We start from the raw sequence: 12,564 nt of genomic DNA on the forward strand, positions 1-12,564 counted from the left end.
AGAAAGAGAAGGAGAGAGAAAAAGAGAAGGAGAGAGAAAAAGAGAAAGAGAGAGAAAGAGAGAGAGAGAGAGAGAAAGAGAGAGAGAGAGAAAGAGAGAAAGAGAGAAAGAGAGAGAGAGAGAAAGAGAGAGAGAGAGAAAGAGGAGAAAGAGAGAGAGAGAGAGAGAGAGGGAAGAGAAAGAGAGAGAGATAGAGAAAGAGAGAGGAAGAGAAAGAGAGAGGAAGAGAAAGAGAGAGGAAGAGAAAGAGAGAGAGATAGAGATAGAGAGAGAGATAGAGAAAGAGAGAGGAAGAGAAAGAGAGAGGAAGAGAAAGAGAGAGGAAGAGAAAGAGAGAGGAAGAGAAAGAGAGAGAGAAGAGAAAGAGAGAGGATAGAGAAAGAGAGAGGAAGAGAAAGAGAGAGGAAGAGAAAGATAGAGGAAGAGAAGAGATAGAGGAGAGAGAAAGAGAGAGGAAGAGAAAGAGAGAGGAAGAGAAAGAGAGAGGAAGAGTCCAAGAGAGAGAGAGAGGAAGAGAAGTGTGTGTGTGGTGTGTGTTGTGTGTGTGTTTGTGTTTGTGTGTGTGTTTGTGTGTGTGTGTGTGTTGGTGTGGGTATCAGAATGTCTTCGATAAGCATCGATAATCAAATAAATCCGATGAAAGCAGGAAGAGGCGATTTTGAGCAACGTTAACACCTTACACCAGTCTAACATCACAAATGCATTTGATAAGTTTTATTACCACACAAGCCGAAAGGCCCGACATATAAAATCAACAGTAGTTCTTTGATATGACAGGGGCGCATTCGAAATGAATGTTTCTATTCAAAGCACAATTGTTCCATGATTTTTTTTTTTTATTTTAAATCTAAATTCAAGCCATTATCAATACATAAGCAGTAAAGTCCAAACAATATAAAGTCAACTGTAGGTTCTTTGATATGACAGGGGCGCATTTGAATGAATGTTTCTGTTTAAAGCACAATTGAAGCATGATACTTGATTTGATTTCTGAACGTTTCTATTTAGCATTAGAGACAAGACATAATTTGTCAATGTAATAAGGAAAAAATATCAATTGGGAGAGGTGTTATATGATCTTTATACCTAGATATTTCGAAGCCTAATGCTTCTCATCAAAATAGTTTAATATGACATCTAGTTAAAGGTATAATTGGAGGTGATATTAAGGTATATAAGAGAGTGATGAATAAGAGGTATGCAGGGTATCTGGAGAGGGTTAAACTAATGCAGGTAAATTTAAGCTGCACTGGGAACGTGAGAGAAAGTTGGAATTATAAAGAACAAGTGAAGCATGCAGGGTCCCTCATGATTGCACAGTGAACGAAGTATAAAAAAATGACAAAGTTTAGCATTGTCCCCCCCCCCATTTAACCCCAAAAGTCCCCAGAGGACGTCAAATCCTAGTGAAAATGAACAAACGGTGCAGTTTTAGGCCTTAACATATGTAAATTTGAGTTCTGCACCATGCAAAAACAGAAATGACCAAGTCCATCATTTGGCCCCCCCCCCCCTATTTAGACCCAAAAGTCCCCAAAACCTTAACATATTAAAATTTGAGTTCAGCACCATGTAAAACTGCTAAATAGACATACACAGAAAATTTTGGACAAGTATGGTAAAATAGTCCCAAAAATGGAGTGTTTTTATTAGCCCTAAAAGAACCCCTGGGACACACTGAAGAGTTATGGCAAAGTATAGAAAAACAAAATTATATAGAAATCAGTTAGTTACAACTTTTTCAAGAAGTTTTATAAAAATTCAAGGCATCAATTTTTTTATAATAAGCACAAAAGTATCAATTTTAGCCATTTTAACCCGAAAGGCACTCCTAGGGGGGGGGTAACCGGAGTTTTCCCAGAAAATCCGTTGTTACTTTTTTCACTCATATCATGTTTAATGTTTGTGCAAAAAATTTCAAGGCGTAGTTATTGAGAAAAGTGCGAGCAGACAAATGGATGAACGGACAAGGGTGAATTTACAGATCCACCCACGTTTTGTCAGAGGAGCAATAAGGGATATGAAGAATAGGGGGAGAGATAGTGATGGTATAGAGAAAAGACACAAAGTGAGAAGGATGTATAGTGGGGTAAAAACAGATTCAATGTGCTGTAATAAGGAAAAGAAAAAACATCAATTGAAGGTGTCATATGCTCTTTATACCTAGGTATTTCGAAGCCTAATGCTTCTCATCATTAAGAGATGTGAGGGACAGGGGATGGATGGTGACGTAATGTAAAAACAAATTTAATGAGCAAAGTAATTAAATAAGTAATCCATTGCAGGAAAATATCTGACAGTAAAAAAATAAATACGAGAATCCATGTATTTCTATTTATTTGCTTCCCCACAAAAACAATGCGACACAAGGTCGTTTTTAATGTGGGAGGAGAACCAGCTCCCCAAAAAGTGGCACTCTAGATGTAAGCAAAAATTAAAAAATTCTTTTAGTATAGAAAGGTTTCCCCTCGGTTGACTAAGGACAAATTCACTTGAATGTAGCATCAGAACAGATACTACACTATGATCTTAGGCCGAAATTTATACATTGTCCGGACATATAAAATTAAAAAAAAAAAAAAAAAAAAAAAAAAAAAAAAAACATGTCAATTCAATTTACATTTTCGGATGCAAAATTATTTTTATACTAACAAAACATATTTCATATATATTTTGTATACCTCTAATTGGGTTAAGAGTGGAGATGTTTTCGCTACTATTTCTGATTTCATCAGACTGGTTCTATTTGGCTTTCTCAATCCCATAAGGACAGGGTACCACCAACACCCAGATTATCTAGATAGAGTCTGCTCAACATAAGGTAGCCTAATGGCTCACCACTATTCTGTTTCGGAACGCTAAATTTTTGTTAAAGATTTATTGACTCACACTTCTGTGTGGTAGGTGCAGCTTATAGCAGTGTCAGAAATTTCGTGAAAATAGTGAATAATTCCACCCCATCTTTCCAAGCTTATAACTCCTCGAAAAATGTAATTCAAGCCCTAATTTTTTTTTTCAATTAAAGGAGTAAGGACCAAGGTTTTATTTTAAAAAAAAAAAAAACAATGTGTTTTTTTTTTTTAAAAAGGTTTTAAACTTCGGGCTTTACAGGTAAATTTCTAAAAAACTGATTTTTTTTTTTGTTTTAAATTTGAATATATTATTTATTGACCTTTTCTCTTCAATTTGTGATATATAAACCTATTAAACATAAATTAATTATTTACTTTTTAATAGACATTTCAAAATGAGAGGCGTAAATTATTCGACCCCCTATCTTTCTAAGCTTATAACTCCTCGAAAAATGTAATTCAAGCCCTAATTTTTTTTTCAATTAAAGGAGCAAGGACCAAGGTTTCATTAAAAAAAAAAAAAAAAAGACAAAAAGAAAAAATGTGTTCTTATAAAATAAGGTTTTAAACTTCGGACTTTACAGGTAAATTTCTAAAAAACTGATTTTTTTTTTTTGTTTTAAATTTGAATATATTATTTATTGACCTTTTCTCTTCAATTTGTGATATATAAACCTATTAAACATAAATTAATTATTTACTTTTTAATAGACATTTCAAAATGGGGGGGGGGCGTGAAAATGGGGGGGCGTGAAAATGGGGGGGCGTGAATTTAAAAAAAACGTTTGTCTAAAATATTATATTCGGTTTATTGGAAAGAACATAAAATTTCACATTGACCCTGAAAATATCGTAAAAATAGAATCAATAGAAAAATTTTGATAGATTTTTAAAATTTAAAAATTTAAAAATATTGAGTTTAAAAATTGAAAAATATTGAGTTCGGAAAATTCATTACTGTTTTAAAAAAAAAATAAAAATATTTTTATTACTTTTAAAACAACTGTAATAGTTTATTTTGGAAGTATAATCCATAAAGAAAATAAATAACCCACTTTTAACAGAGAAATTACGAGATTTTTATATTGTATTCGCAGTTTCGTGTTAGGGGTGTCAAAAATTCCTACAAAAATTCTGATACTGCTAAAGCTGCACTTGTTGTCATTGCTGAGACCACTCATCTTTTTAAAAAACATTGGTCATCAAGCTTTGATTTTGTGCAGACATTATGCTAAATTATAACGTTAGACAACCCTAAAATGGACAGGGTTTTTAAAAAAAATTTTTAATTCAATTTTCACCCCAAACAAGGCACAGTGCCACTTTGAAGCAGGGGGCTACTATCAGGGACTTAATTAGCGGGGTCATTATGAAGGGAGATGAGTAGAAAGATGTTTGTTAACATTACACTTGAACTTCTGCACATCAGTGCAGTTGGGAAAGCAGAATCCTGGAAGGGAGTTTCAAAGACGCAGTTCTGGGGAAGAAACTATTGGAGTAAAGTAAGGTTTAGGAATTGAAGTCACAAAAAAAAAAAATAAAAATAAAAAAAAAATATAAGGTAAAATTAAAAGCCAAGAACAATGCGAGATTTTTTTTTTTATATAGAGTAAAATTAAATGCAAACAAAAGAAATAAAGTTCTTTTTTTTGTTGTTTGTTTTTTCTTTTTCACACAAATTTTAACTCTAAACAACAGTAATTTTTTTTTTCTGTTGTATTCAATGGTGATATAAATCTCAATATATTTCAGACTTATTAGTCCATTTTCAAGAGAAGACAGCGGAAGAGTGTTCAAAATTGGAAAAGTAGCCGCCGAGTTTGCCACGTGATACCGCGAAATATAGAACAAAAAATGACGTTAGGAGAACGTTAAAATAAATCAGTTGATGTTTGAAATACTTGTTGCGTTTGTGAATCAAGGGAGATGACTATTAAAGCAAGGTTTTTTTTTTTTTTTAAATTATTGTTTTCTTATGTTTTAAACTTATATTATAAAAGCGGAGCTCAATTCCAGTCTATTGTTTAGTGTGGGAGTATTTTTTGAAATAATTAAAGATTCGAGGATACGAAGTTGACCTACGTTTCTTGAAGAAGCAAGAATGTTGATGTGAAAATCTGGTTCTGAATTAATGCAAGTGCGAATATGTTTATAGAACGACGAAGCAGTAGTGTTAAGTGCTCTTTAATGCGGTGATGAAGCAATCTGGTAGTGCTTCCGATGTAAGATGCACTGCATTTAGCGCATTGTAGGTCGTAAACAACGTGGTTCTTAAAGCATAAACCTGTGTGTGATATTGGGCAATTAGAGAGTGAACAAGGGGAAGGTGTATGCGATGGATGTTTTCGGTTGAGCTGTTGTCTTAAAGTAGATCTAGTGTGGATGAGTTGAATGTTGAGCCCCTCGCTGCGGATGGCTTTTCGGATTGAAGATGAGATTTTGTCACTGAGGAAGGGTAGTTTTAGAAAACAATTGTTAGAGAAGGGTCGGGTGTTGCGTCTCATATATTTTATTAATATATTTATATATATATATATATTTTATTAATATATTTATATATATATATATATTTTATTAATATATATATATATATATATATATTTTATTAATATATTTATATATATATATATATTTTATTAATATATTTATATATATATATATATTTTATTAATATATTTATATATATATATATATTTTATTAATATATTTATATATATATATATTTTATTAATATATTTATATATATATATATATTATTAATATATTTATATATATATATATATTATTAATATATTTATATATATATATATATATTATTAATATATTTATATATATATATATTATTAATATATTTATATATATATATATTATTAATATATTTATATATATATATATTATTAATATATTTATATATATATATATATATATTATTAATATATTTATATATATATATATATATATTATTAATATATTTATATATATATATATATATATTATTAATATATTTATATATATATATATATATATTATTAATATATTTATATATATATATATATATATATTATTAATATATTTATATATATATATATATATTATTAATATATTTATATATATATATATATATATTATTAATATATTTATATATATATATATATATATTATTAATATATTTATATATATATATATATATATATTATTAATATATTTATATATATATATATATATTATTAATATATTTATATATATATATATATATTATTAATATATTTATATATATATATATATATATATTATTAATATATTTATATATATATATATATATTATTAATATATTTATATATATATATATATATTATTAATATATTTATATATATATATATATATATATTATTAATATATTTATATATATATATATATATATATTATTAATATATTTATATATATATATATATATATATATATATATATATTATTAATATATTTATATATATATATATATATATATTATTAATATATTTATATATATATATATATATATATTATTAATATATTTATATATATATATATATATTATTAATATATTTATATATATATATATATATTATTAATATATTTATATATATATATATATATTATTAATATATTTATATATATATATATATATTATTAATATATTTATATATATATATATATATTATTAATATATTTATATATATATATATATATTATTAATATATTTATATATATATATATATATTATTAATATATTTATATATATATATATATATTATTAATATATTTATATATATATATATATATATATATATATATATATATATATATATATATATATATATATATTTTATTATCGATTCCAATACCCCCAAAAGTTCTGATTTTCCAGATTCTCAATTCCAACAGATAAAAAAAGATGCAAAAATCTTACGTCTCGTACTGCAATCATCAAGCAAGATGACTTCTTTGAGATATTCAGGCGGCGACCGATTTATAACGCTGTGAACCGTTCGTATTAACGGAGAAAAGGCTTCGTTGAAATAAATTATAACAACCGACGCCTTGGGGAGTTCTTTCGGATACTTTATATCTTTACACCTAGAAGAAAAGAAAAATGAGAATGTGTTTTAGAAATTTGTAATAAGCAGGTTTGATGTATAACAATGAAACGACCCCCCCCCCCCATTAACAAAAATGGGGATATGACTTCTTTTCTAATTCTAACCTTTAAGAGTCATATGTTCTTGAAATGGCCAGGAACAATCATCTATAAAAGTGTAGTATCTGTTCTTCAGATGCTACACTTCAATTTCTTGTTCTCTGCCAGTGGAGGAGAAATCCTTCACGACTGAGAAAATTTCTATTTTTGTTCCTTTTCTCCACATTAAAAAACGACCCTGGTGTCTAACTCTGTTCCGTGGGGAGGCATAGTAAATTGGAACAATCATCTATCAATCAAGTCGTCTTCAAAGACACATTGAATTTTTTTTTTTTTTTTTTTTTTTTAATAATTCTAGTTCTGTTTTAATGTTTAGCTTTGCAGTAAACATGTCTTCATCAAAAGTAAAACATCAAAGGAAGAAGTAAATCATAAGCTAAACGTTTTGATTTCGATTCTCAGTGGTGGCAAACGAGTCATTTTTTATAAAGTTTAAATCATTACTATATATTGGGTCCAAAATAATATAATTATTAATATGAAATCTGCATTAATCAAAATATATTTAAATGTATTTTACGACAGGGTAATGCCGGGCAGCCTGCTATTTTCTTTTTTATATATTTTTAAACACGCATATATATATATATATATATATATATATATATATATATATATATATATATATGATTGCAACGTCTTGTCAAACGAGTGCCACTCCCTCAGACACTTAAATTCCATGAGCCCAAAAATGACTTCTCTCACCACAGGACCATTTTTATAGACAAATGCCTGAGGGAGTATCTATACAAAGATGATGTTACAGAGTCTTAGTTTTGTACGACAGCTAAGTCTCTCTCTCGGTTCAAAATGTTGAGATCCAGCAACAAGCAAGAGCAAGATAGCCAGCAACAAATTAAACAGCAGACCAGCTTAATGCGGGTACTGGTCTCCCACTTTATGGTTTTTTAAATCAGAGATTTGCTTCTCCTAGAAAGGTTGCCTTCACCACGGCTTACAGGAGCCCTCTTCACCCCAACACACACACACAAACACACACGGTGCTAGTTGGCTGTTGACCCTGAAAAAGGGTTCATTCGCCCTTTGGAAGCTCTTGTTTTTAATCCTTCAGGGAGACTAGCCACCCTCCTCACCAAACAAGTTTGGTGGGGGAACCAGTTTAGTCGCCGGTGACCCGACCATGAGGCAGGTAGTACTGGGTTACATGGTACCAGTAGCATATGACATGACCTGACACACACACACACATATATATATATATATATATGCATACACACATTTATATAGAATAAAATATGCATACAGTGCGCTTGAAAGCCAAATCACAACGTAATATTAGAAAAATAAACAAATATTTTGCTTGTTTGAAGTTTATAACGTGTGTGTGTTCGTCAATCGGAGTCGATTATGACCATAGACAACTAGTTGTGTGTCCGCAGGTGGCTGATCAGACCAATCCGGGCGCGGAAGCCCCTGCCACATGTTGGACACCAGTGGTTGAAGACGGCCACTTCAGCATCTCTGGCTTTTCGCGCAGCGCGCTTCTCTTTTGCAGATTCAGTTCGTCTTGCCTCCGCGAGCAGAGAGCCCTCGTGTACCAAGCGGCGCCAGGTTGGCCTGTCGGAAGCACTGCTTTCCCATGTGTTCACGTCAATGTTGAAGTCTTTCATATAAGACATCAGAATGTCTTTGAACCGTTTGCGCTGTCCACCAACTCTTCTCATTCCGCACCGGAGTTCACCATAAAGCAGTTGTTTTGGTATGCGCAAGTCTGTCATCCGATACACGTGGCCTACCATTACATACATATACATTTCGGAGCTATACTCCATCCTCAGTATGTTTTCATTCTTTTTTTTTTTTTTTTATCTTTTCTTCTTTCTTGCGATGTTATAAAGTTGGTGAAAGAAGTATCTCGGCGGTTGTATTTGGAAATGTTGGAACAGTGCGTAGGCAACGCAAGAAGAACGTCAAAAGGCGAGAGTTCCATATAGAAACGTTGATTTAATTTGAATAAAGTAAAATCCGCATCAATATGAGGAAAATAAATTTTTTTTTTTTTTTTTTTACATGGAGTTCACCACTTATCAAGGCCCAATGGCCACTCAGGGATAAGGGTTATTGTGTGTACAGTAATCAAAGGGATAGTGTAGCAATAGTATTGGAGAATTGGGAAGGTGTCATTACTTAGGGGGGGGCGGGTCATCAGGAATTTGTTTGTGTTGGACTTGAAGACATCCAGATTGAAGTCGGGAGGGAAACAGACAAGCGGAACAGAATTCCACAGGCGTGCAGTTCTAAGAAAGAAGCTTTGTTCATGGAATCTACGTTTTGATTTAGGCACAGATAGGGAGTGGGGAAAATTATTGACGGTGGTTAAAATATATTTTACATGTTTGAAATTTATAATTTAAATATATTTCAGAGCTACACTCCATCCTCAGTATGTTGTTTTCTTTCTTTTTCTTCTTCTTGCCATATATATAAGACAATTGTCCAGAAGGCAGTGGTGGGACCATGATATGGGCTTGTGGGTCTATTTAAAGTGAAAGACAAGTTTAAAACGAACTCCAAAATCAATTAAATGTTTTTCAAAGACATGTTGAATGTTTTTTTTTTCTTTATAAATAATTGAAGTTCATATGACATTAATTTAAGAGCTCTAGTTGTGTTGCACAGGTGATGGACAATGCCAGAAAACATCAGATCCGGGCAAAACCAGATATAAATTGAATTGCTGAATGAGGACATCAACCGTACATTCCAGCCGAAGCGTCGGGGTCATGAAACAATGAGATAATATATTTTAACTGGATTGGAATTGCAAAAAGTGCAGAACAATAAAATGTCAAAATAAGCAAACAATCAGATTCCAATCAAGGAATGTGGGTGATGTCAATCTAAGTCATAAATAAAGACAATCAGTCAGAGCGAGAGAAAGAGAGACTGACACTTTCGCCATCAAGGCACCAACAAGCACACACTGACCTGAACTCTCCCACTTGTCATATTATTACTGTAATGTAAATAAAACTGTTGATTCAAGCTTTTGGTTAGGAACAAGGTGTAGTATCTGTTTTGATATTACACTTTACCTTTTCTGAGAAATCCTTCATGACAGAAGACAATTTATATTTTTGTTCCTATTCAGAGTGTTTCAAAATCCACATCAAAACAAATAGACAGAAAAGAGAGAAGAGCCAAGTCATTTCTGAAGTTGTTGCCACACACCTCCCTCCATACTGACCCAAACTCTTGCTGTATTATCACTGTAATGTCAATAAAACTTTGTTGATTTAACAAGCTATTTGACTACCAAAAACTAAGGCCATCATCAGCGTGTATATACCACAGCACACATTTTGTAAATGTGTGAACCATAAAATATATGGATGACAATATTAAAATACTTGAAACCAATTCATGGTGCGGATAGACAGAGGTAGAAGACTTTTGTTTCATTAAAAGAATGACTTCCCTCCTTTACATATATTGTTGTAGCAGAACGTTGGCAAACGAGAAAATCAGCAGCTGTAGAATAACTGACTAGTGAAAATATTAGCAGCAGCAAACGTATTAACGTATATGCAAATTAGCAAGTGCATGTGTAAAAGCAACTCGTTTTCATGAAAGATAGAAAAAAAAAAAAAAAACAGTAATCGCCATTTTTGAAATCACTAATATGAATATTTGTGACAGTTTTGTATGTCAGTAAAATATATGTTTTTCAAATGGAGAAGAAGGGAGGGGGATAGTCGCTTCTGCATTATACCATGTTTTCTCATGACAAAACGGACAGATACAATTGTCTATCGATCAAATGTTTTTCAAATGAATGTTTCTTTGAATATCTGATGTTCATACGATACTAACAGGGCTACGCCCATGTTGCCTGGGACGATGAAAAATCTTAACGGAAAATTTTAAATAGCGTTAAGTTTTCTGCCCTTTTCTTTATGCGAAGAGTGAAAAAAAAATAAAATAAAAAATAAATAAATAAAACTAAGACTACCTCCAGAGCACTAGTTATGAAGTTCCTCCCATCTTCCTTTCTTTGTTAAGAAAGGAGAGATTAAATATGGAGTTTGCACCTTTCAATTCAAAAAAGGAAAAAAAATAAAAATTGCAGATTATTCTGTTTTGTAATACATGATTACATTAAAACTCGTGTATAATTCTTGATAACATTAAATGACACAAATGGTCATTTGACCCCCAAAAGAATTAATCTTTTTTCTAAATTTCAGATATATTTTCTGGGGTTACATTGATAAAAAAATAACCAACTTTGTAGGGGCATGTTGTGTATATTTTAAGTTTTAGTTGGGCATACAAACATATAAACACATAGATGACTGCTCTTTATATAACAGACGAGAAGATGTACCCAGCGTTGCCGGTTATTAAACGTAACTTTAAATTCCTTAAAAAAAAAAAATAAATAAATAAAAATTGGATGTCTTCAAGTCCAACGTTAACAAATTCCTAATGAACCGCCCTCTTAAGTAAACACTTCATTAAATCTCCACACTAACGTACTGTACTTGCAATAACCCTTATCCCTAAGTGGCTTCCGGGCCTTGATAAGTGGTGACCACCGTGTAAAAATAAATAAATAAATAAAATAAAATGAAATCGAGACATGTGCATGTTTTTTCGAAACAATTCTTATAAAAAAAAAAATTAAAAAAAAATACTCTAGCTGAGATCGAAACCGAAACCTAAAGACAGTGAGTCAAGTATTATAACCATTAGGCCAGCTTGACACGTTTTTTTAAAAAGTATTTTCAAACTTACTTATTCTTAACATAATGTGCAGTCGTAAAACAGTTGACAGATAAAACTTCTAAAGACGAATTTTTCACTTTTGACAACTTAGCCCTTTTTTCGGATGAAAACTGGTTAAAAAGTTTCCACATGTCTCAATACCAAATTTAAAGTCTGTAGATAAAAAATCGGTGAATATATAGGTTGAGAAGTGTCCTAACCTACACTCACTTTTATAGATATATAAATTAATCTATTTGTAGACTCTGGAGTGCAGCAAAAACATTGAAAAAAAAAAAATTGAAAAGAAAAATATTGAAAAGATCCAAAGGCAAATTAATTTTAAGGAAAAAAATGGCAATTAAGAGTAGAAAAAAATTTCATGAAAACTCAAAAGGCGCTTCTGTTTTAGAGAAGTATTATCCAAGGGAGACAAGTAACATTTACTAAAAAAAAAAAAAAATATGAAGCACACACACACACACACATATCTTATATATATATATATATATATATATATATATACACACACACAAGCGAGATAAAACACTCATAGAATTGGGATGAAAAATCCTGATAGATATTACTTGAAGTAATAATTTCAAGGAGATCCTAGCCAAAAAGGAAAAGCTCAATATTTAAGAATAGAGCAATATATAAGTTTCGTGGTTAAATTTTAAATTCTGAAAAAAACAACATTATATATATATATATATATATATATATATATAGTGTGTGTGTTGTTCTTTT

At 30.6% G+C, this 12,564-nt stretch overlaps 1 protein-coding gene across 5 annotated transcripts in view; it reads right to left on the reverse strand.

Annotated features, from left to right (window-relative positions):
- The window catches only part of LOC145263611 (putative N-acetylgalactosaminyltransferase 9), a 272,142-nt gene that overhangs the window by 177,875 nt on the left and 81,703 nt on the right, over nt 1-12,564 (reverse strand). For all 5 annotated transcript variants that reach the window (XM_080120454.1, XM_080120453.1, XM_080120451.1 and 2 more), the window contains exon 2: nt 6,799-6,965. In XM_080120454.1, coding sequence (XP_079976580.1) covers nt 6,799-6,965 — 167 coding nt within the window. The remainder of the gene's footprint in view (nt 1-6,798; nt 6,966-12,564) is intronic.

The sequence above is a fragment of the Euprymna scolopes genome, chromosome 39, assembly GCF_053919585.1.
Source record: "Euprymna scolopes isolate OS-2025 chromosome 39, ASM5391958v1, whole genome shotgun sequence".
NCBI classification, from domain to species: Eukaryota; Metazoa; Mollusca; class Cephalopoda; order Sepiida; family Sepiolidae; genus Euprymna; species Euprymna scolopes.